The 26,291-nt window shown below is 45.0% G+C and overlaps 1 protein-coding gene across 1 annotated transcript in view; it reads left to right on the top strand.

Moving 5' to 3' along the window:
- The window catches only part of FARS2 (phenylalanyl-tRNA synthetase 2, mitochondrial), a 1,053,072-nt gene extending 1,027,486 nt beyond the window's left edge, over nt 1–25,586 (top strand). The window contains 1 exon segment of the mRNA XM_030208798.1: nt 25,302–25,586. Within this exon segment, the coding sequence (XP_030064658.1) occupies nt 25,302–25,440 (139 nt within the window). The 3' untranslated portion in view covers nt 25,441–25,586.
- The last annotated feature ends 705 nt before the right edge of the window (nt 25,587–26,291 follow it).

Consider the following 26,291-nt stretch of genomic DNA (forward strand, 5'->3'; position numbering starts at 1 on the left):
GAACTTAGGGGGTGTATTCTTTTCTTTTTTTGGTTTGTATTTGGCGTTATGTGATCAAACATCACTATTGTGATGATAGTCCTAGCTTTGTGTAAGGACTATGCAGTGGCCAAGACATGGGATAGGGAATGAAAGTGTGGGACAATGGAGGTGATGACACACACAAAAAAAAGGACGATACTTCAAATACAAAAAATATTTTTGGAAAATGTTGAATTTTATTGAAAGGTGATATGACTCGACACAGCTGTGTTTCGGCCCAACTGGCCTGCGTCAGGAGTCTTTACACTATATGTATATTTTCTTGTCTTTTTAAACCTTACTGTACAGAATGTAGCTATCTGTAGCTCCGTATCTTTTGAGATTAGTAGTTTTATACGGAGACCGTTTGAAGTCGGTACCTGCAGAGTCTGTATTAAGACTCTGTTGCTCAAATAAAGTTCTGTTTTCCAGAACATTCTGTACAGTAAGGTTTAAAAAGACAAGAAAATACACATATGGTGTAAAGACTCCTGACGCAGGTCAGTTGGGCCGAAACACAGCTGTGTCGATTCATATCACCTTTCAATAAAATTCAACATTTTCCCCAAAAAATTTTTGTATTTGAAGTGTCGTCCTTTTTTTTTTTTGTCATCTTCGCTGTGATTGTTTAACTGTTTGTTTTTTTGCGAGGATCAGTTTCTTCTGTTTTGTTGGACAATGGAGGTGACCGCATTAGGGTCACAGGGGGAATTTTGGTTTGGGTGATTAACGGGTCACAGGGGAAGTTGGTGGTTCAGGTGACTGACAGAGCCAGGGCCAGGTATGCTCTTGAACTGTGAAGGTTTTAGAAGCTGGGACTTATGGATTAGGTGATTGCCTATATATTGTAAAGGCCTCCTTCCCTCACAGGTCAGGGAATGGTTTCTTGCAGTCCAGTTCTCACCTCCGGATAGGGTAAGCATCACAGTTCTCACTCCCGGATCTAGTTGAACATCCAACTCAGTTTTAAAGCAAAACACAAAGAAAAAAAAACTCAACCGACTCGGTTACCAGCTCCTCCTGAACAAGGTGGTGGCCTGCTTAGTTTCGACAGGAAAAAAAAAACACTCAGTTTATCACTTCAGCTCAGCACAGTTCCACCAGTCAGCTGAAGTGCAATCCACAAAACCTCCAGACAAAAAGGAAAAAAATAAGCCAAAGAGTTCAGTTCACTTACTTCATCAAAACATTACTGGTAGCGCTATAGAAATGATTTGTAGTAGTAGTAGTAAAGCAAAAGTTCAAACTAAAGTCTCTCAGTCTTTCACCAGAGCACTGTAATGGTCCTGCACACTGCAGGCCTAGCAAAGCACCACCCTCTTCACAGTATTCAAATCTGTGACCACCCATGCTCTGCCCCTCAGTGCTAGAAAGGCTACCTTTTAGGTGTTTTCCTCCCAGTCCATGTGTGCTGGATCCTCTGAGCAGGGCAATTCAGAAGGTGCCTCCCTCCCTTCTTCCACACAGTCCATTGGCTCTGTCTTCTCCTTCTAACCTTCACTCCCCTCTTCACTCCACACTGTTCTCAGGGAATCAGTCTCCTCTCCCCTTTCACAGCTGGGAGGTATCCGGTACTGATTACGTACCCAAGGAAATTGAGCTTCATCTTTCATTGGCCCCCTGCTGGTGACTGACTTAAATGGCATCCATTTTCCTGAGCTGCATCCCTTCCAGTTATTCTCGGGAATCCCTACCTGGATTGCCTGTCTGCCCTTTCCTTTAAGCCTCCTGGAGAACTCTGGGTAGAGTAGTTAAGGACCTGCTTGCCCTTTGCTGTAATCGGTGTGCTTAGCCTTATCACAATATGAGGTAGTCTAGTGTGAACCTAGGGGATGTGTAGGAGATGTAGGCTTCTGGTGCTGTGTCAGCAGTTGTGTGGACATTTCTCTGAGCTGGTAACTATTGTAGTCCTGCTGGCAAGGTGAAGCTACAGGTGCATCTTGCAAAGCTGTTGACACCATTGGGGTCATACCGTACCATATGAGCTATTATGTCCATATTTATGAGATTGTTGCTGTCGCCTAAGCTACAACATTGGTGGGTACTGAGATTTGACTGGAGAACTCAAGGAGGATTCAGGTTTGATGTATTCAACCTCAGATGGCCACAGACGCTGTATGCACATGTAGGACCCTTACCATGCCACAATTGGGGGTGGAGAGCCAAACCCTTAGGGTAACATAAACACACAAGAATAGCCATTGTGGGTCAGACCAATAATCCTTCATGCTCAGTATCCTGTTTCTAACAGTGTCCAATCCAGGTCGCAAATACTTGGCAAGAATCTAAAATAACAACATTCCAAAGCACTGGTTTCCTCACATCTATCTCAATAGCAGACTATGGACTTTACCTCTAGGGACTTATACAAACCTTTTTTATTTTACTTATTTATTTATTTATTTTAAATCCCGGGTATGTGAATGAGTGAAAACGTCAGCCCCCAATTATACCAATATTGGGGGTGTTTGGAGCAAGGTATCCCATGGTCTGGTCTGGTGGAACAACAGGAAAAGTGGCTTGATGAAAGAACTGTCAAACACATCCAGATGGATAACACCCTATGGGCTCCCAATGGAGGCTTCATTAGCATGGTGCAAATACAGTCTGCATGACCAGGGAATTTGCAACAAGAGGGAGCAGACCCATTCCATTTGTTGCAGGAGTGCTGTTATGGCATGTGGAGAAGAGCAAAAGGGAAAGAGAGCGGATTTATTTATTTTGCATTTGGTAACTGGATATGGGGGAGTTAAGCGGTGGGTAATGGGTTTCCCCTAAACAGGGGATCTAAGACAGCATTTTGATGATAGGATGCTTGGCGCTCCTTAGATATAATTGAAGAATGGATGTTCACATCAAGCTGGCAGACCTAAGGTGATCTGGCCTGATTGAGATGAGATCTGCATTCAGATCAGATTTTGCAAAAATTTCCCACCGAGTTAGGTATAGCTGGCTCCTCTTTATTATCTCGGAAATGCCAAGAATAGACTCATGACAGCGTTGGTCGTTCCACTTCTAAGGGCAGCGCTGTGCTCTGGTCAGATGAATATGCACAATTGCTATGCTGGCCTGTTTGTGTATTGGGGCGGAGCCAGTGACGGCAAATGGGATAGAACTCCAAGAAAGGTTCTGCAGCGCAACTTTGTAGGGTCTGGTAAAGCGTGGGGACTGTCAGGACCTTGCAGGCAGAGCAGACCCTATGGGCTGGGGTAGCAAGCCACATGGGTGGCAAGCCGAGCTGGGTGAGCAGTAGGGCTCTGAAGGGTAGTGGGTTTTTTGTCCATGCCTTGTCCTGCAGACTTACCAGGTGAGCCATGCAACTCTGAAGATCTCTCTCCTGCCTGTGTCCCACATCTCCAACCCAAGCCTCAGCCCGGACGACATACCTGGTGAACCATGCAGCTCAAAAAGGCTCTCTCCTCACCAGGAGAGCCATGCTGCTCAAAAGGCCTTTCAAAGGGCTTACCGAAGGAGCAGAAAAACCCATGCACTGGCAGCATGGGAAGCTAAAGCCCACCTCACTTGCTGCATTTGAATTTTGCAGGCATCCGCCACGGCCCCGCCTCTCACCCCCAGGCTACCAATCACTTGGCCCAGCACCCCCACATCATTGGCGACACACACCCACGTCATAGTTGATGAGAGTGTCCAAGCTGGCCGTGGGGGGAAAGGAAGAGGGATGATGACGGTAACACCCTTCCATGTGGCCACCGCCACGCTAAGTTTTGTCAGCTCACTATGCTGCGGCTGCCTTTCCCTTCAGCAAAGACACTCATCAGTGGACTAGGTCCATAATGAGACAGAGGGAAAAAAACATACTTACAGCACACATTGAACTCATGAAGAAGGTTTGCAGACCCTACCCATCTTTTTATTTATTAGGATTTATTTATTTATTGCCTTTTTGAAGGAATTCACTCAAGGTGGTTTACAGCAAGTATAAGTCAAACATAAGCAATAGACGATTACAGCAGTACAAATATTCAAATAACAATATGAAGTATGGCATAGTATCATACTTACAATGTCAACACAATACATAATAAAACATTTTAATAGACAGCATAGGGTATAAGCAAAGATGGAAGATATGGCTAGGTAAGATAGAGTAACAGGAATAAGAAAATAAGGGAATTAATTTAAGAAATGTGCATATGAGATAAGAAAGATGCTAGGTAGGAGTGGATAAACATGTCAGGCTATAGTATGTGCAGCTGGTGTCACTTTATTTTCGTCATTTACTATCCTGCACAATCCAGAGCATTTGGTAGCTAACAATAATAACATACACAATTTTAAAACACAGTTAAAATATAAAATAAAACACACAAATAACATAACATCAAAAATCACATTTCATCGAACCATATTCAGTGGTGGTCCCTACTTAATCAGTCATAGGCATACATTAAATCACACCTGACAACATATCACATGATCCTATCTTAAAGGTTATAGATCTGTTTTTCCACTGGTAGACCATATGCTTGCTGAAAAGAGGGTTTTAAGACATTTAAGGTGGTCATGCTCTGAGATGGCCTTAATGATACAGGGAGACAATTCCGCGAAGTTGTGCCAACAACCCTGAAAATCCTTTAACAATAGTCCTCCAATCTCACATCTCGTATAGAAGGAACATCTAGTATAAGCTGTGTATGTGTGTGACTAGCAAGTTAGTTACTTCTTCCATTAAAGGCCTGGTTGAAGAGCGAAGCTTTCATCGGCTTCCTGAAGTAGAGATAGTCTTGTTTTAAGTGAAGCCTTTCAGGGAGTACATTTCCACAGTGTGGGACTACTCTGGAGAAGGCTCGCTGGTGGGTATCACATCATGTGATGTCCTTTGAAGAGTGTGTGGTTAGGGATACTCCTTGGGAGGACCTTAGTGTCCTTAGAGGTTTTGTAGATGGAGATCCTATTCAAGCATTCTGGACCATTTTCTATAAGGGCTTTGAAGATCAGACTTCAAGTTTTAAACTTAGCCCTATCTTGTACTAATAGCCACTAGTCAGGGAAGTTTTTGCAAAAACGGTGTGATGTGGTCACGTCGCTTACAATCTTCTATTAGTATTGCTGCAGCTTGACCCATTCCAGTACAGATTCCGCAAGTCTCATAGTATCAAAGGGCTGATTGCTGCAACATTGGATGAGTTAAACCATGGTTTGGAGCATTATACCAATTCTCTTTTGGTGTTTCTCAAAGTTTCTGCAGCTTTTGATACTTTGAACCATCACATTTTGTTGAGCCATTTAGCTGGGTGTGGTATTGCGGGACCTGTGCTGGAATGGTTTAGTTCATATCTTCATATTAGGAAGGTGCATGTGGGAAACCAACTTTCCTCTCAACTACAAATGCATACCAGGGTACCACAAAGATCAACCTTGTCCGGGATTTTGTTTAATCTCTATTTGTCACTGATGTGTGAGCTTTTAAAATCATTTAAGTACATAAGTACATAAGTAATGCCATACTGGGAAAAGACCAAGGGTCCATCGAGCCCAGCATCCTGTCCATGACAGCGGCCAATCCAGGCCAAGGGCACCTGGCAAGCTTCCCAAACGTACAAACATTCTATACATGTTATTCCTGGAATTTTGGACTTTTCCAAGTCCGTTTAGTAGCAGTTTATGGACTTGTCCTTTAGGAAACCGTCCAACCCCTTTTTAAACTCTGCTAAGCTAACCGCCTTCACCACTTTCTCCGGCAACGAATTCCAGAGTTTAATTACACGTTGGGTGAAGAAAAACTTTCTCCGATTTGTTTTAAATTTACTACACTGTAGTTTCATCGCATGCCCCCTAGTCCTAGTATTTTTGGAAAGCGTGAACAGACGCTTCACATCCACCTGTTCCACTCCACTCATTATTTTATATACCTCTATCATGTCTCCCCTTAGCCGTGTCTTCTCCAAGCTGTATAGCCCTAGCCTCCTTAGTCTTTCTTCATAGGGAAGTCGTCCCATCCCCGCTATCATTTTAGTCGCCCTTCGCTGCACCTTTTCCAATTCTACTATATCTTTCTTGAGATGCGGCGACCAGAATTGAACACAATACTCAAGGTGCGGTCGCACCATGGAGCGATACAACGGCATTATAACATCCTCACACCTGTTTTCCATACCTTTCCTGATAATACCCAACATTCTATTCGCTTTCTTAGCCGCAGCAGCACACTGAGCAGAAGGTTTCAGTGTGTTATCGACGACGACACCCAGATCCCTTTCTTGGTCCGTAACTCCTAACGTGGAACCTTGCATGACGTAGCTATAATTCGGGTTCTTTTTTCCCACATGCATCACCTTGCACTTGCTCACATTAAACATCATCTGCCATTTAGCCACCCAGTCTCCCAGTCTCGTAAGGTCCTCTTGTAATTTTTCACAATCCTGTCGCGATTTAACGGCTTTGAATAACTTTGTGTCATCAGCAAATTTAATTACCTCGCTAGTTACTCCCATCTCGAAATCATTTATAAATATATTAAAAAGCAGCGGTCCTAGCACGGACCCCTGAGGAACCCCACTAACTACCCTTCTCCATTGTGAATACTGCCCATTTAACCCCACTCTCTGTTTCCTATCCTTCAACCAGTTTTTAATCCACAATAGGACATTTCCTCCTATCCCATGACCCTCCAATTTCCTCTGTAGCCTTTCATGAGGTACCTTGTCAAACGCCTTTTGAAAATCCAGATACACAATATCAACTGACTCCCCTTTGTCCACATGTTTGTTCACTCCTTCAAAGAATTGAAGTAAATTGGTCAGGCAAGATTTCCCCACACAAAAGCCATGCTGACTTGGTCTCAGTAATCCATGTCCTCGGATGTGCTCTGTAATTTTGTTTTTGATAATAGCCTCTACCATTTTCCCCGGCACCGACGTCAGACTCACCGGTCTATAATTTCCCAGATCTCCCCTGGAGCCTTTTTTAAAAATGGGCGTTACATTGGCCACCCTCCAATCTTCCGGTACCACGCTCGATTTTAAGGATAAGTTGCATATCACTAGCAGTAGCTCCGCAAGCTCGTTTTTCAGTTCTATCAGTACTCTAGGATGAATACCATCCGGTCCAGGAGATTTGCTACTCTTCAGTTTGCCGAACTGCCCCATTACGTCCTCCAGGTTTACCGTGAAGTCAGTAAGTTTCTCCGACTCGTCCGCTTGAAATACCATTTCCAACACCGGTATCCCACCCAAATCTTCCTCAGTGAAGACCGAAGCAAAGAATTCATTCAGTCTCTCCGCTATGTCTTTGTCTTCCTTGATCGCCCCTTTTACCCCTCGGTCATCCAGCGGCCCAACCGATTCTTTTGCCGGCTTCCTGCTTTTAATATACCGAAAAAAATTTTTACTATGTTTTTTTGCCTCTAATGCTATCTTTTTTTCATACTCCCTCTTGGCCTTCTTAATCTGCGCCTTGCATTTGCTTTGACACTCCTTATGCTGTTTCTTGTTATTTTCAGACGGTTCCTTCTTCCATTTTCTGAAGGCGTTTCTTTTAGCCCTAATAGCTTCCTTCACCTCACTTTTCAACCAGGCTGGGTGTCTTTTGGACTTCCGTCTTTCTTTTCTAATTCGCGGAATATGTATGGCCTGGGCCTCCAGGATGGTATTTTTGAACAGCGTCCACGCCTGTTGTACAGTTTTTACTCTCTCAGTTGCCCCCCTAAGTTTTTTTTTTACCGTTCTTCTCATTTTATCATAGTCTCCTTTTTTAAAGTTAAACGCTAACATATTTGACTTTCTGTGTACAGTTACTTCAAGGTTGATGTCAAAACTGATCATATTATGGTCACTGTTATCAAGCGGCCCCAGTACCATAACGTCCCTCACCAGATCATGCGCTCCACTAAGGACCAAGTCTAGAATTTTTCCTTCTCTCGTCGGCTCCTGCACCAGTTGCTCCATAAAGCTGTCCTTGATTTCATCAAGGAATTGTATCTCTGTAGCGTGTCCCGATGTTACATTTACCCAGTCTATATTTGGATAATTGAAGTCACCCATTATTATCACATTGCCCATTTTGTTCGCGTCTCTGATTTCTTTTATCATTTCTGCGTCTACCTGCTCATCACGGCGAGGTGGACGGTAGTACACTCCTATCACCATTTGTTTCCCTTTTATACATGGAATTTCAACCCACAGTGATTCAAAGGTGTGATTTGTGTCCTGCTGAATTTGTAATCTATCTGAGTCAAGGCTCTCTTTAATATACAATGCTACCCCTCTACCAGTCCGGTCTACCCTATCATTACGATGTACTTTGTACCCCGGTATGACAGTGTCCCACTGGTTATCCTCCTTCCACCAGGTCTCAGTAATGCCTATTATATCCAATTTTTCATTTAGTGCAATATATTCCAACTCTCCCATCTTATTTCTTAGACTCCTAGCATTTGCATATAGACATTTCAGAGTATGTTTGTTGTTCTTATTTGCATGATGCTTAGTACCTGACACTATTGATTTGACATCTTTTGTCTGATCTTTAGTTGTATTTAAGGGCACCTGGCCTACCACGGTCTGTTGTGCAACCTCACTATCCAGAAACCCTATCTTCCCTGTTTGTGAGGTATCTTTGCAAGATACCTTTTCCCGAACCATGCGCTTTTGAGCGACTGTCGGCCTTCTCCCCATTTCTAGTTTAAAAGCTGCTCTATCTCCTTCTTAAATGCCGACGCCAGCAGCCTGGTCCCACCCTGGTTAAGGTGGAGCCCATCCTTTCGGAATAGGCTCCCCCTTCCCCACAATGTTGCCCAGTTCCTAACAAATCTAAAACCCTCCTCCCTGCACCATCGTCTCATCCACGCATTGAGACTCTGGAGCTCTGCCTGTCTCTTGGGCCCTGCACGTGGAACAGGTAGCATTTCAGAAAATGCTACCCTAGAGGATCTGGATTTGAGCTTTCTACCTAAGAGCCTAAATTTGGCTTCCAGAACCTCTCTCCCACATTTTCCTATGTCATTGGTACCCACATGTACCAAGACAGCGGACTCCTCCCCAGCACTATCTAAAATCCTATCTAGGTGACGCGTGAGGTCCGCCACCTTCGCACCAGGCAGGCAAGTCACCAGGCGATCCTCACGTCCACCAGCCACCCAGCTATCTATATGCCTAATGATCGAATCACCAACTACAACAGCTGTCCTAACCTTTCCCTCCCGGGCAGCACTTGGAGACATATCCTCAGTGCGAGAGGATAGTACATCCCCTGGTGGGCAGGTCCTGGCTAAAGGAGTACTTCCTACTTCACCAGGGTGATGCTCTCCTTCTAGGAGACCTCCCTCCTCCAAGGTAGCACAAGGGCTACTAGACTGGAGGTGGGACCTCTCTACAAAATCCCTGTAGGTCTCCTCTATGTACCTCTCTGTCTCCCTCAGCTCCACCAAGTCTGCTACTCTAGCCTCAAGAGAACGGACATGTTCTCTAAGAGCTAGGAGCTCTTTGCATCGGGCGCAAACATATGACATCTCACCAACTGGGAGATAATCATACATGTGACACTCAATGCAAAAGACTGGATAGCACCCCTCTCGCTGCTGGACTGCTGACTCCATCTTAGTGTTTTTGAGTTTTCCAATATTTTAAAACTTGCTACAGTATTAAGGATATTAGCCTAATATAAAAGTGTCTTTTACTTTATATAGTGTATTGTATGATTTTAGTATTTCCTTCTTAGATGGTAATGAAATGTATTTAAAACTCTATAAGAGCACTCCTTGCTTGTTACCCTAATTACAATAACTGACTATAAATGAGGAGTTGTCCTAGGGGTGGGTGGGAATACTAAATTAGATCCTGCAGTGGCTGTTAGATTCTATCTGTTAATGCTGTGGTACAAGGCCTATGATATCGAATCGTTTGCAGTACAAGAAGGAGAAAGTAGAGGCAGACCAAAGGACAAACCACCACAGTGGATGTAGCTTGACAAACACTTTATTCTGAGCCACCAGTAGGAGGACCCAACACTGGCTGTCTTTCAGTGGAGAAACCCGCCTGTCTCAGGCGTCACCACAAAACACTCTATGGGCGAGCACTGTGTAATGTTGCTGGCGCAAAGAAGATGCTAATCAGATGTAGGAACCCAAACGATCGCCATATCTGTTGATTTTCTTTATGCCTTTTTTGCTTTTAGTTTTTGTTTTGTTTTTATTTTATTTTTTGTAAATGCTTTCTTCAAATAATAAGTAAAATACAGTAATTAGGGGTCTTATCAGAAATACAAAACTGATTCTACATGTAGAAACAGCATTAGGTGGGCAATTTCCTGTTGGTTTAGAAAAACAATGGTGTGAAGGCTTAAAATGTTGTTTTGTTTTATTTGGTTTTGTTTTGTTTTGTTTTGTTTTTTTAAATCCCTGCTCCTCCTGTCAGCATATGTGATATATGGACAGTTGGCCTCTTTGCTTTATTGTATACTGTTGAATTAGGCATTCTCTCTTTCGCATCCAGTGACACAATAAGATTGCTGGAGGGAAGAATTCTAGAAAATATGGACTTCGCAATGAGGATTCATTTATTTTATTTTGTGAAAGTTTATCGTCAACCAGATTTGAAACCTTTTGAAACTTGCTTCTTTGCTCATAGCAGCTACAGTGGAAGGTGGCGCACCCTGTCTTCCACTGGCCGTGAGCTGATGTATTTTTTCTTTTAATTACCACTGGGTCATGGAAGCATTAGACTTATATTTACATGCCATGTTGAGGCCTAGGCTCTAGTAAACAGCTATCCATGCAAGTACAACGATCAAGTAGTATTCCAAAAGGGCAATTTATTCCACCTCAGGGGAAACTGATAATACTGGTATGTGTCCCTTTAATAGCTCTCTATTAACAAAGCAGAAAGAATAAATGTTCAGAATAAAAGCCTATCGTATACTGGGGCCTCTTGTAAATATCCAGTATCATCTGTAAATCTGTAGATACAGCAGCTAAACTGTCTAGTCAAACAAAATGCCTTAAGCTTCCTCACATTTCACAGGCCTTGCATCTGAAGGTTCACAGTGAATTTCTAGCAGCTCCCCCCACAGCTCTGTCATTTGGGCCACTTTCTGCTGCCAGCCAGCAGATTACAGGTGCTGTTCATTAATTAGGAAGCACCTGCGACCCACCAGAACCCCTGACATGGTATTAATCAGGGAAGACAGCTGACACAGCTCCCCTGGATACTTCTGCTGCTGGATTTAGGATTTGTCTGTGTGGGGTTATTTCTGTAATGAATATTCTGTAATTGCTTTCCTATCAATGTGTGTGCTTATTCTTTTGGAAAGATATAGCACTGAAAGGTCTGAATAGGTAGCACTTCAATTGTATTAGTTAGGGAATTTTATTTTGGTTATGTCTGCTAAGCTGACATTTTTCCCAGCGGTGCATAGCATTGAAATACAGCAGTCTGTTTCCTCAAGGGAGCGAATCGTTTCTAACTTAATGCAGTTTTTTTCTGCAAACCTAGGGCTTGCTTTTGGGTGCCACTAGGGAGAGGCTGGCGTTCTTTGGCACGTGCCAAGCCTTAAATCATAGTGAAAGTGACTTTAGATTCAAAAGATTTACCTGCTTTTGCAGGCAAACAGCACAAGAGTCCAACATTATACACGCTCGGGTAACATTTTACTCTGTACAGCTTTATAAGTCAGCCAAGCTGAAATATTTTTACGCATTAATCAATTAGATTTTCAGTTCAGTAAGAGCAGTTTTTCATAGATGTATAAACAATGAGCCTGATTTGCTAGTGCTTTTCTGCCATTCTGTCTGTGTGGAGAAATGTTTAATATATTAGGCCCAGTGTATATGTAGCTGCAGCATTGTGGATCACATTGCATCAGGTACATGAAGGTAAACACATTGGTTTCCTCTAGGGACTTCTTTATCCCATTCACATATTGTGTAATACATATTCTGTTGGTCAGGGCTGACTCTTGTCTGGCTGGCACCCTGAGCAGGAGTATTGATGGTGCTCCCCAGACCATTTGTGCCAAATTTTCAAAATGATTAGGGATGCCAAACACAATACAGATTCCTCCTACCTGGACACAAATGAAGGAAGGAGCTTGCTCATTATTGGGGATGCTCAGAATCTGTTGCACCTACAGAGCTAAGCTCCTAGGCCATAGACCCTACGGGAATGGTGGTGTCCTTCTCATCTGGGAAGTAAGGGGCCTTCTTGTGACTTGTAAGCAATGAAAGCAGCAATGGCAAGGTAGGAGAGACTGTGGGATATTTTGAAGTGAGCACTTACTTATGCCAGAAGCAGGTAGGGGATCAATGTGTGGTGGGGGGGAGGGAGGCTCTATTTCCTGAACAGATTCTCATGCACTGTCTCTTCCCAGGGGTTAGACCTGGCTCTGGGATCCTTGCAGCACCCCTTGTCGAATGGTAGTCTAGCCAATTGCCCTGCTCTGTCACTGTACCCTAAATCCAGCCAGGAATATGGTTGAGTGAAACAGGACTTCTACCTCACAACTCACAAGTGAGGAGAGTGGCCATAAGAGATTATTGCTGCAATGGCTGGATAGACTGAAAGGGGATTTAAGATGGTGGAAGTGCAATGGGTAGTTGTGAATGAAGTCTTATGGCACAGTATTCGCAGACTGAGGCCAGTCGGATTCAGTTGAGGTGAAAAGGAGCAAGGGTGGGTCTCCTATTACATCCCCCCACTCAAAAGAATTGATTCTGAATAACATTTGCAATTAGCGTTTTGGATAACTAATTGTGTGCAGTGGTTATTGCTCCAGTGGACTGTGCTTAGCGCATCTAACATTACCTTTGAAATACTGATAAATTTCCAGGATGTAGAATATGTATAACTCTTTACACATGTGGAAGGGCATTTTCGATATGATGCTTAAATCCAACTTTGGAATTTTTGCTGAAAACGACCAAAACTCAAGTGGTGAATATGGCCATTTTCGAACCTGAGAAAGTCTTTTTATTTTGAAAATGGCCATTTCCTAGACATTTTTAGATGTTTTGTACTTGGTGTGTTTTTCTTTTGTGACCGTTTAAAAAAAAAAAGTTCAAGGGAAAAATGCACAAAAACAAGCCATTGGGACATAGTAGACTGGCACCACAGACATCTCAGCAGAGCAGTGGGACGTTTGCATCCTGCCTTTGTAAGATTGAGATTTGGACGCCCATGCAATATGGACCTCTAAATGCCATTTCTCAGATGTCCAAAACAAGAATAGAGCTTGTTTTGGACATCGGCAGTGGACTTCACATCCTGGGGGCACTGCAGTGCACTTCACATAAAAGGTCCCAGAAACACATCTTACCATTATTCGCTTATATTGTATGGGGAACCCTCCAGAAACTACTGTATCCAACTGTACACAACTACAGTAGCTACATGTGGGTACAGTAGGGTTTTGGACGGCTCACACTTTCAACCATAAGTGTAACAGTTAGAGTAGGATGTGGACCAGGGTCACCTTCTCTACAGTGCACTGCACCGACCACTAGGCTACTCCAGGAACCTGCTTGCTGTTCTAATAGGACTGGCTATAACATCTGAAGCTATCAAAGAGGTTGGTATGTACTGTTTCTTTCATATCTTTGGGGGTGGAGGGGGTCAGTGACCACTGGATGAGTGAGATGGGGATCATGCCTTAATTCATCCAGTGGTCATGTAGGGCACCTTTTAATGACTTGTTACTGAAACAGATCCAGACCAAAGCGTCCAACGTTTAGCCCTAGACATTTTTACTTTGTTCCATTATGGCAGAAAAACGTCCAAGTTGTGGGAACACCCAAATGCTGCCCCTGACATGCCCCCTTGTGATTTGGATGCACTGAAGACGAACTGCATAGAAAAACATCTTTAAAATGTGTTTCGAAAATAGTGATTTGGATGTTTTTGTAAGAAAAACATCCATCTGCTGCTTTGTGCCAGTTTTTGGACGTTTTACTGTTTCAAAAATAGCCTCATAGCATTATAATAGCTCTGCAGAACTTAATATGAAACTATGCTTGATTTATAAAGACAGTTTGTCTCTCGGGCAGTTTTCTGCTTGGTCATTGGGAAAGGGAAAGTAACTGTGGGGTGAATTTTTTTGTACCTTTTAAATTATTTTTGTAAGATTTTGCTTTCACATAATAATAAATACATACTTAGTGGTCTTATTAGAAATACTACTACTACTACTACTTAGCATTTTTATAGCGCTACAGGCATACGCAGCGCTGCACAAAAATAGAAGAAAGACAGTCCCTGCTCAAAGAGCTTACAATCTAATAGACAAAAATAAAGTAAGCAAATCAAATATAGAACTGATTTTGCATGTTCAAGCAGCATTAGGTGGGCATTTTATCCTTAATTCAGAAAATAAGGGAGTGAATGCAAAGGAAAAGGAGGTTTTTTTAGCTAAAAATGTAGTGTTTATTTTTATTCCTTGCTCCTCCTCCTGATGGCAAATGTGATGTATGGCCTCACTGCATTTTGGTATACTAATGAATTAGGTATTCCGTCTTTCACGTCCAGTAGCACAATATTCTAGAAAATATATGCTGCTCACAGTTATTCCATTTTGAGAAAGTTTATTGCATCTGTTTTTGCCTGTATATCTTTCTAAAATACTAGCACAAATCCTGCAAATACTGCGCCTTCATTAAGGCACAGACTTTGCGCCAGCTCCAGAGCAAGTGTAAAATGTACATGCATACAATAAGGATGATGACACGTATTTATAAAATACTTCACCTACATTCTGCTCAAATTCTACCCCTGAGCATGCCTACTATACAGATATGCACCAACTTGCACCACCTGTATTTTAGGCGTGACCTAATGTTATAGGCATTCAATTCAAGATATTAACTTTGGTTTATAAAGCATTGTATGGCACATTACCAACTTCTCTTGTTGCTACACTGAAGGGGTCTTTTACTAAGCCACACTCACATTTTTAGTGCGGCTAAAATTGGGCACACGCTGAACGTTAGGGACGCCCATAGGAATGCATTGGCGTCTCTAACGTTTAATGCACACCTATTTTTAGCATGCGCCTTAGTAAAAGACCCCCTGAGACTTTATTGTCCAACTAGGTCCTTTTGTTCATCACGGAAAGGTCTTCTTGAAGTATAGTCTTTCAAACAGATAAGACTTGAGGAGTCCTGGTCTTCTATTTTTTTTATGTGGCTGGACCAACATCATGGAACTTGTTACCAATGGAGCTGGGGTTATTACCTAATTGTTTGAATTATAGAAAATCATTGAGCGCCTTTCTTTTTCAGAAGGTATTCCATGATATTCTATACGTTTTTTGGTCTTCTAGTAGTGCTATAGAAATTATAAGTAGTAGTAGATCTGTGATATTGAAGTACCATTATGATACCTTATAATTTTGGATATATTGTTTTGTTGATAATTTTTGCTCATATGTTACTGATGTATTTAGATAGTTTAATGTTGTACTGTTTTATGCTTATTTTACTGTGTATGTTTTAATTTTGTAGTCTGCCTAGAATTGATAGTGCAAATTATAAATGAATAAAAAAGGAACCTATTGATACATATAAATCAATATTTTATACAAGACATGATTTATGTGGTGGGGCATTTTAGAAAGGACATCCAACTCAGATTGTAGACGTCCCAGTTGGATCTCCATCTGGCATGTATTTTAGAACAGAAGCCTGTTCTAAAATATATGTGAGATGGACGTCCATGTGCTGGAAGCGTCCAGCATGAACATCCATTTTATGAACTGAAATGTCCACATCATGAATGGGTTAAAATGAAGGACATGGATGTCTGTGTGGCAGCAGAGGAACGTCCATATTATTAAATGGCCACACAGATATCCATGTTCAGGAATAGCCTAATAGTTAAAGTAGCTATCTAAGAATCAGAGCCCAGATCCAGACGTTGCTGGTTTAAGTCCCACTGCAGATTTTTGTAATTTTTGTTTCTTTTTTTTTTTAATTGTGAGCACTCTTGGGACAGAAAAATACCTACTATGACTTCCTTTATCTGCATGTAATGTTCCTGGGACTTGCCTAGCTCTTTAACATTGCTTTTGACTCGTAACCACTTGTAACGATTCACCTCCACCTACCCTCCTCTCCTTTTTGTGTATACCTGACCTTGATTAGTATCTGCCATTTCCTTGTCATCAAACAGATGCAGCCATTACAGATGGGTTGTATCCATCAACCAGCAGAGGGAGATAGCACACCTTTTTCATTGCCTCATACCAGCTTGCTCCACTGCCTCTCTTCAGTATTCTCTATCTCCCCTAGCAGAGTGGCTGCAGCTTCTTCGAGCTCCATCTAAAATCTGCCTGGAGGTTGCTCCTGTGCTTTTGCCAGTTGTTAGCAGGGGTGTTGGAGGCTATAGCAGCTTCACTTTAAAGGCACATAGGTTCGCCCTTTCCCTGCCTTACCCATACCTCCGTGGATGTGGACACATTGCTTAGTTTTCCCTGTCCTTCCCCACCAACAGTGGATGCAGGCACATAGGTTCGCCCTTTCCCTGCCTTTCCCACTCACCTGAGCCTCCGGAGTTCTATTTACCTCTGCTTTCCTCACAGCATTAAAAAAAAAAAATGTCGCGCTTTGGCGCTTAGACGCTGGAACAGAGGTTTTTCCTTGCCTTTTTCTGTGGGACCGGAGCTGTGATACTCGGTCCAGTGAGGTAAGAGTGTTTTCTGACTCCTAAGGGGTGGGCCCGCGATCGGGGCGATTTTGGCGCGGACCGCCATTTTGAATTTTACCGCCATTTTTGGCGATGGCTGCGGAGACAGTAAAGCGCTGTTCCAAGTGTGGCAAGCGCAGATCAGCAGCGGGGCTCTGGAAATCGTGCTGTACAGACGTTAGAGCCGGCCCGAGCATGGCGAGCGACGATTCTTCGCGCTCTGAGCTGGCAGCGGGCGCCATTTTGAATTTACCACATGGCGCGACCTCCGCTGAGACGCAGAGTCCTGAGCCCGGGGGGAGGCCTCGGAGTGAGGCTGACATGAGAGCTACTAGCCCCGGCAGAGATCCGGGTGCCCAGGGTGAGTTTTTCTCCCCTGATTTTGTCTTATTAATGCATAAAATATACATGCTTAAAAGAGCTCTCCCACAAAGCCCGGCATGGGCCTCTTCTAATGCCCCCCCCCCCCCCCCCCCCCCGGTGGATTCTAGCCTGGGTATGCCCTCTGAGGCGTTATTCCCTGATAATTGGCAGAATATGAAGCGCAGAAGGGCTCATTCCCCTTCAGAGAGTGCTGCACCTCCATTCCCCCCCCCCCCCCCCCCCGGTGGTCGGGCTGCGAAGTGACTCAGGAACTGGATGATCCCTTCGCGGTGAGGACTTTCCACCGTGATGAGCTGCCAGCGCTTATTTCTGATGCCCTGCAGGCTCTCTCTATTGAGGACCCTGCCAGTGGCACAGCCTCCTCTGTGAATCCTAGGATGGCTAGTACCAAAAAGCCTGCTCGAGCCTTTCCTTTGCATGACTCCATCCAAGAGCTTATTTCGGCTCAATGGGCTGACCCCGAGGGACCTTTGAAAGTTTCCAGGGCTATGGAGCAATTATACCCTCTGAGTGAGGAGCATATGGCTCGCTTTGCTATGCCTAAAGTGGATGCCCTAGTCACAGCTGTAACAAAGAGAACTACCCTCCCTGTTGAAGGAGGTGTTGCCCTGAAGGATATTCAAGACCGTAGACTGGAATCAGCACTTAAACGGTCATTTGAAATTGCAGGTCTCACTATTCGGGCGTCTGCATGCAGTTGTTATGCTGCTAGAGCCTGCCTGGCTTGGTTGCAACAGGCAGTGGAACAGCCCGGTGATGGAGTGGAGCCCTTTTCAGATGTGGCTCCACAGATGGAGTCGGCCTTGTCCTTTCTTGCTGACGCCCTTTATGATATTGTCAGAGCTTCGGCTAAACACATGGCAGTAGCAGTGGCGGCTCGCTGTCTTCTTTGGCTACGGCATTGGGCTGCGGCCATGGCCTCTAAGCAAAGGTTGGTGAAGTTGCCCTTTCAAGGCCTTTTCCTGTTTGGTGAGGAGTTGGAGAAAATTGTGAAGGGCCTGGGTGAGGCTAAACCCCAGCACTTGCCCGAAGATAGGCCTCGGCCTTCCTCTAAGGGTGCGGCGGTCCACTCCTCTTACAGACCTCGCTTCCGTGAAGCTCGAAGGTACCGCCCGGGGCGTTCTGCTGGGTTCACTTCTTGTGCCCGTTTTCAGCAGAGGAACTCCTTTTGCTCGGACAAACGTTCCACAGCCATTGGCTCAAGGCTTGGAGTTCAGGGGCGACCCTGTCAATGATGGTGCGCCAGCTCTCTCCTTGAGTCCTGTCATCGGAGGACGTCTTTCCGTCTTTACCGAGGAGTGGGCCAACATTTCCTCAGATCAGTGGGTCTTGGACCTGATCAGAGACGGTTACAGAATAGAATTCGATGCCCCTGTAAGAGACGTGTTTGTGGAGTCCCGATGCGGTTCTGCCGCCAAGTGGGCGGCGGTAGAGGAGACTTTACAAGGTCTGATTCAGATAGGGGCCGTGTCCCCGGTACCTCCCGCCGAACATGGCTGCGGCCACTACTCCATCTACTTTGTGGTGCCGCGAAAAGGAGGGTCTTTTTGCCCTATTCTGGACTTAAAAGAATTAAACAAGTCCCTGAGAGTGCGGCATTTTCACATGGAAACCCTGCGCTCCGTCATTGCGGCAGTACAGCCAGGAGAGTTTCTCACGTCTCTGGACCTGAAAGAAGCTTACTTGCACATTCCAATTTGGCCCCCGCACCAGAAGTTTCTGAGGTTTGCGGTGATGGGAAAGCATTTCCAGTTCCGGGCCTTGCCTTTTGGCCTCGCCACAGCTCCCCGCACCTTTTCGAAGGTTATGGTGGTAGTAGCTGCCTTTCTAAGGTGAGAGGGTATTCGGGTTCACCCGTACCTGGACGACTGGCTCATTCGAGCAAACTCTGCTGCAGAGAGTCAGCATGTAACAGCCAGAGTGGTCTCAGTACTTCAATCTCTGGGCTGGGTCGTCAATTTGGCCAAAAGTCACCTGACCCCCTCGCAGTCTCTAGAATATTTGGGGGCCAGGTTCGACACAGCCTCGGGGTATGTGTACCTACCCGAGCAAAGGCGGTGCAAGCTTCAGAATCAGGTCCGTCTGCTCCTGATGATGCCCAGCCCGCGAGCTTGGGACATTGTCCAGCTGCTTGGATCGATGATGGCCACCATGGAACTGGTGCCCTGGGCGAGAGCGCACCTGAGTCCTCTACAGTATGCTCTACTCCAAAGCTGGTCTCCAGTATCTCAGGATTACCAATGCAGACTTTCTGGCTCCCTGCGGCCCGACTCAGCATGGAGTGGTGGCTCTCAGACAGCATGCTGCGGCAAGGAATGACGCTGGCACTCCCCGATTGGTGCCTAGTGGTGACAGATGCCAGTCTGAAAGGCTGGGGCGCACATTGCAAGGGGAAGCATGCCCAGGGTCTATGGACACCCGAGGAGTCGGAGTGGTCCATCAACCGCCAAGAGTTGAAAGCGGTGTTTCAGGCGCTTCTGGCCTTTCAAGTGACCCTGGAAGGATTGGCTGTCAGAGTGATGTCGGACAACACGACAGCAGTGGCCTACATAAATCGACAAGGCGGCACTCAGTGCAGAGCTCTAGCCGCGCAGGCCGAACAAATTTGCCACTGGGCCGAGCTGCATCTACAGTTTCTGTCGGCAGCTCACATTACAGGTCAGAGCAACGTGCAAGCCGATTATCTATGCAGGCATCAGATCGATCCAGCGGAGTGGGAACTTGCAGACGAAGGGTTCCTGCAGATATGTGCCAAGTGGGGCAAGCCCGTGATGGATCTAATGGCGACAAGCACCAATGCCAAAGTCCCATGCTTTTTCAGCAGACGGAGAGATCCTCGCGTGGCGGGGTTGGATGCCTTGGCTCAACCCTGGTCTCCAGGCCTACTGTATGTCTTTCCTCCGTGGCCCTTGATAGGGCGAGTGCTCCTGCGGATTCGGCTGCATCCAGGAGAAGTGGTTCTCGTCACCCCGGATTGGCCCAGGAGGCCTTGGTATGCGGACCTCCGACAGATGCTCGTAGAGGATCCCCCTTCAGTTACCTCTGGTTCCCAACCTGTTGTCACAGGGTCCGGTGACCATGGAGGATGCCGGTCGATTTGGTCTTATGGCCTGGCGATTGAGAGGGCGCAATTGAGAGGCAGAGGCTATTCCAATAAAGTAATTACCATTCTCCTGCAAGCCCGCAAGCGTTCCACTTCCGTGGCTTATGCCAGTATTTGGCTCCAGTTTGAAGTCTGGTGTGCTTCCAGAGAGATCACACCCCTGCGGGCTCCTGTCTCGCCGATTCTGGACTTTTTGCAGGATGGTGTACAAAAAGGCTTGGCCTATAATTCCCTGCGGCTGCAAGTGGCAGCGTTGGCCTCCCTGCGTGGCAAGGTTGAAGGCGTGTCTTTAGCTGCTCATCCGGATGTGGCACGGTTTCTTAGAGGGGTGCTTCGGCTCCGTCCTCCCGTGCGTGCACCTTGTCCAGCTTGGAACCTGGGGCTAGTGCTGAAGGCCCTTCAGGGTGCTCCCTTTGAACTGCTTCAGCGTGCTTCAGAGAAAGATTTGACACTGAAGGCCGTCTTGTTAGTGGCCATTACTTCGGCGAGACGGGTGTAAGAGCTCCAGGTGCTGTCCTGTAGGGACCGTTTTCTGCAGTTTTCAGAGTCCGGGGTCACGGTTCGGATCGTGCCTTCCTTCTTGCCTAAGGTGGTTTCAGCGTTTCACCTAAACCAACCTATTTTCTTGCCCTCCTTTGTCGAGGAGGAGTTTCCAGAATCTTTTGGGCAATTGCACCTGTTGGACGTGCGCAGGACTCCGCTGCAGTATCTGCGAGTTACTAACTCTTTCAGGACCTCTGATCATCTGTTTGTTTTGCTATCAGGTCCTCGCAGAGGGTCTCCAGCGTCTAAAGACACTATTGCCCGCTGGCTTAAAGAATCTATCTTTTCAGCTTATTTGCTTGCCGGCCGGCCTCCACCTGATGCCTTTAAGGCGCATTCCACTAGAGGAATTTCCTCTTCTTGGGCTGAAACTGGAGCACTCTCTCTTCAAGAGATTTGTAGTGCAGCAACATGGGCTTCTAAGCTCTCTTTTGCCCGACATTACAGGCTGGATGTGGCTGCCAGGAGGGATGCACATTTTGGAGCGCAAGTGCTGGCGCGTGGTGTGGCTTGTTCCCACCCTATCTAGGGATTGCTTTGATACATCCCATCTGTAATGGCTGCATCTGCTTGATGACAAGGAAGGGAAAATTAGGTTCTTACCGTGATAATTTTCTTTCCTTTAGTCATAGCAGATGCAGCCATGATCCCTCCCTGTCTGATGCTATCTGCTGTAAATCTATTTCAGGTTCTGTTCGTGTTTCCTGGAGATTCCGTCCTTGGGAGAGTGTCGGAAAACAGTCTTCAGGATTCTTGTTCAATTAAAGGAGGATGACTTAATTCCCTCCAGTTTCATGTTTTGGAGGATGAGTTTATACCCTCCGGGAGGATGAGTTTATTCCCTCGAGTTATGTCTCAGTGGAGGATGAGTTTATGCCCTCCGGGAGGATGTTTCATTCCCTCCATTCTGAGTTAATGCCCTTTGTTGTAGGGCCATCGTTCGCTGTGAGGAAAGCTCATGTTATTCCCATTGCGGTTTGCCGTACTGCTTTGGAAGCTTCAAATACTGAAGAGAGGCAGTGGAGCAAGCTGGTATGAGGCAATGAAAAAAGTGTGCTCTCTATCTCCCTGTGCTGGTTGATGGACACAACCCATCTGTAATGGCTGCATCTGCTATGACTAAAGGAAAGAAAATTATCACGGTAAGAACCTAATTTTCTCTTTCACAGCACAGACCGTAGAAGTCTTCCCAGCACTAGCCCCGCCTCCCAACCACCAGCCCCACCCCCCACCACCGGCTCTGCCACCCAATCTCCGCTAAGCTTCTGAGGATCCATTCCTTCTGAACAGGATTCCTTTATGTTTATCCCACGCATTTTTTAATTCCGTTACCGTTTTCATCTCCACCACCTCCCGCAGGAGGGCATTCCAAGCATCTACCACTCTCTCTGTGAAAAAATACTTCCTGACATTTTTCATGAGTCTGCCCCCCTTCAATCTCATTTCATGTCCTGTAGTTCTACTGCCTTTCCATCTCCGGAAAAGGTTAGTTTGCGGATTAATACCTTTCAAATATTTGAACGTCTGTATCATATCATCCCTGTTTCTCCTTTCCTCCAGGGTATACATGTTCAGGTCAGCAAGTCTCTCCTCATACGTCTTGTAACGCAAATCCCATACCATTCTCGTAGCTTTTCTTTGCACCGCTTCAATTCTTTTTACATCCTTAGCAAGATAAGGCCTCCAAAACTGAACACAATACTCCAGGTGGGGCCTCACCAGTGACTTATACAAGGGCATCAACACTTCCTTTCTTCTGCTAGTCACACCTCTCTCTATACAGCCTAGCAACCTTCTAGCTAGGGCCACCGCCTTGTCACACTGTTTCGTCACCTTCAGATCCTCAGATACTATCACCCCAAGATCTCTCTCCCAGTCTGTACCTATCAGACTCTCCCCACCTAACACACTTTGCATTTCTTCGCATTGAATTTTAATTGCCAAACCTTAGACCATTCTTCTAGCTTCCGCAGATCTTTTTTCATGTTTTCCACTCCCGGGTGTCCACTCTGTTACAAATCTTAGTATCATCCGCAAAAAGGCAAACTTTACCTTCTAACCCTTCGGCAATGTCACTCACAAATATATTGAACAGAATCTGCCCCAGCACCGATCCCTGAGGCACTCCACTACTCACCTTTCCCTCATCTGAGCGAATTTTATTAACCACCACCCTCTGGCGTCTGTCCGTCAACCAGTTCCTAATCCAGTTCACCACGTCAGGTCCTATCTTCAGCCTGTCCAGTTTATTTAAGAGCCTCCTGTGGGGAACCGTGTCAAAAGCTTTGCTGAAATCTAAGTAGATTATGTCTATAGCACGTCTGATTCATTCTCCAGTCACCCAGTCAAAGTATTGAGATTCGTTTGGCATGATTTACCTTTGGTAAAACCATGTTGTCTTGGATCCTGCAACTTATTGGCTTCCAGGAAATTCACTATCCTTTCCTTCAGCATCGCTTCCATTACTTTTCCAATAACCGAAGTGAGGATTACCGGCCTGTAGTTTCCAGCTTCTTCCCTATCACCACTTTTGTGAAGAGGGACTACGTCCGCCGTTCTCCAATTCCACTGAACCTCTCCTGTCTCCAAGGATTTATTAAACAAATCTTTAAGAGGACCCGTCAGAACCTCTCTGAGCTCCCTCAATATCCTGGGGTAGATCCCATCCGGTCCCACGGCTTTGTCCACCTTTAGATTTTCAAGTTGTTCATACAAACTCTCTTCCGTGAATGGTGTTCTATCCACTCCATTCTCATTTGTACTTTTCCCAGTCAATCGCGGTCCTTCTCCAGGATTTTCTTCTGTGAAAACAGAACAAAAGTATCTATTTAGCAAATTTGCCTTTTCTTCATCATTATCTACATAGCAGTTCGCAGCATCTTTCAGTCTCACAATTAATTCCCTTTTTATTCATTACCTGAAGAAATTTTTGTCACCTCTGCTTACCTTTCTAACCATTTGTTCTTCCGCTTGCGCTTTCGCCAGACGTATCTCTCTCTTGGCTTCTTTCAGTTTCATCCGGTATTCCTCTCCGTATTCCTCTTCTTCAGTTTTTCTGTATTTCAGGAACGCCAACTCTTTAGCCTTTATTTTCTCAGCCATTTGCTTGGAGAACCATATCGGTTTCCTTTTTCTCTTGCTTTTATGTACTCTCTTTACATAAAGGTTTGTGGCCCTATTTATAGTTTCTTTCAGCCTGGACCACTGCCCTTCCACTTCTCGTATGTCCTCCTAGCCCCTCAGCTCCTTCCTCAGGTATCCCCCATTTTGCTAAAGTCAGCACGCTTGAAATCCAGGACTTTGAGTTTTGAGTGGCCGCCCTCCACTTCAGCTGTCATATCAAACCAAACCATTTGATGGTCACTGCTGCCCAGGTGGGCACCCACTCAGACATTTTTTTTTTATTTGTACCCCACGCCGTCCCACTCATGGCAGGCTCAATGCGGCTTAGGTACTTATTTGTACCTGGGGCAATGGAGGGTTAAGTGACTTGCCCAGAGTCACAAGGAGCTGCCTGTGCCTGCAGTGGGAATCGAACCCAGTCCCCCAGGACCAAAGTCCACCACTCTAACCACTAGGCAACTCCTCCAACTCCTGCAACATTTGACACACTGTCCCCATTTGTGAGCACCAGATCCAGCGTTGCTCCCTCCCTCGTGGGTTCCGTCGCCATTTGTCTGAGCAAAGCACTTTGGAAAGCATCCACGATCTCTCTACTTCTTTCCGATTCCGCAGATGGAACCTTCCAATCTACATCCGGCAGATTGAAATCTCCCAGCAACAGCACCTCTCTCTTCTTTCCCAACTTTTGAATATCCGCGATCAGATCTTTATCTAATTCCTCCAATTGTGTCGGAGGTCTGTAGACAACACCCACGTGGACAGAGGTTCTATCATCAGAGTTGACGTCCTTTCTAAAATGTAACGCCACATGTATAGGTTTCAAAAATTAAGTACTGATGCCGTAATTCTTATTGCTTTTCATTTTAGAGATGAAATTTAAAACGTATTCCCTCATGTAAAACCCGGGCTAAAGTGAGCACTTTATTAAAATCTGTTCATGGCTCTGAGCGGGTGGCAAAATCTGACAGGGTAATTTTTTCACATAAATGTGTATTTTTTTTGTAAATGGGGAATACATGTGTAGATTTTCCTTGTCCAAGCCCCCCCCCCCCCCCCCACCCCAGAATCTCTCCATGGTGTGGATCTCCCTATATAAATGATACTGTTTACATGTGGAGATATTTTTAAAGTAAAGGCCCTAAGCTCTTTTGGAAAAATGCCCCTTAATGAAATAAAAGTATATGAAGCATTATTGTGTCTGGGACAGAGCATTGCACTTCTGATAAGACTGCCCCTAATGTGGCATATTTTTACTTTGTTATATTGTTGTTATTCACTTTGAGCATTGTTTAAAATGGAAGGATGTTAAATTGTGATGCCAATTCAAAAGATGAGAGCAGGCACGCCATAACTACTGCATTAGTAATAATTCTAACAGTTATCAGTGAAATGATTATATTTTATTTAATTGATTTGATTTTGCTCTCCTTCTTCTGAGTGGCAGACTGTCCTTAGTTCTTCTTACATTGATTTGTTTTCTATTATTTCATGTTATCTAGAACAAAGAAGACCAGTCACTGCTATCGGATTACATACAGACATATGGAGAAGCACCTCACGCAGGACGAGGTATCTATCATTCATCATGCCATCCAGAAATCAGTAGTTGAAAACCTGGGGGTGGAAGGCAGGTTTTAAATGGGAAAGAGATTCATTTACGTTCTGTGGAATCAGTTCCTCAATAAAGACAATGGGGGAGGAGGGGAGAAAGAGAGATTATATGTCATAATCCAGCTGAAAACATTTTGTTAAGTGGGGAATTCATATAATAAAACATTACAATAAAACGCTGAATCAAAGCATCTGTGTCTTCATGGTTATTTTTTTCTATTTAAGGTTGAATAAAGCAGTAGTTTGATAATATTTTTCAGTGCTTTTCTTGTTCTTCTATGCTGTTAATTGGTCCACGGGATCCATTAGAGCATAAATCTGTGGCATTATTTCAATATAATCAGCAAATCTAATATCTTGGCAAGAAAGCAAAAAAAGTTGCTTGTACATTTTTAAACACTGAACCTCCCTCTTTTCGAAGCCATGCGGCAATGCCAACACAGCCCATTCAAAGGGGACCTTTTACCAAGCTGTGGTAAAAATGGACCTTTGGTAGCGACGAAGGCTGTTTTTGCTGTGCGCCCTAAAGACATAGCCATGCGGTAAAGGCTCCCGCAGTAACCTGGCATTAACCGCTGCCCAATTACCACCAGGTTAGCACCGTGCTAAGAAATGTCACGCGCTCGAAGCAGAACTACCGCCGGGTTTTCATGCGCCAACCCTTTAGTAAAAGGGCCCCAAAGTGAATGGGTTGTGTTGGCATTATTGCACGGCAGCCGCTAGCACCAGATAGTAAATGGGAGGAGGGGGGGGGGGGGCGAATGTGAGTGTTTTATTGTACAGTACCATTTCTGAAGTTCCAGTGCAAAGAGGTTATATGAGAGAGTTGGGAAACATGCGGCCCGGGCATAGTCCATATATAAGTACATAAGTGTTGC

Source organism: Microcaecilia unicolor, chromosome 1 (assembly GCF_901765095.1).
Source record: "Microcaecilia unicolor chromosome 1, aMicUni1.1, whole genome shotgun sequence".
Lineage (NCBI taxonomy): Eukaryota > Metazoa > Chordata > Amphibia > Gymnophiona > Siphonopidae > Microcaecilia > Microcaecilia unicolor.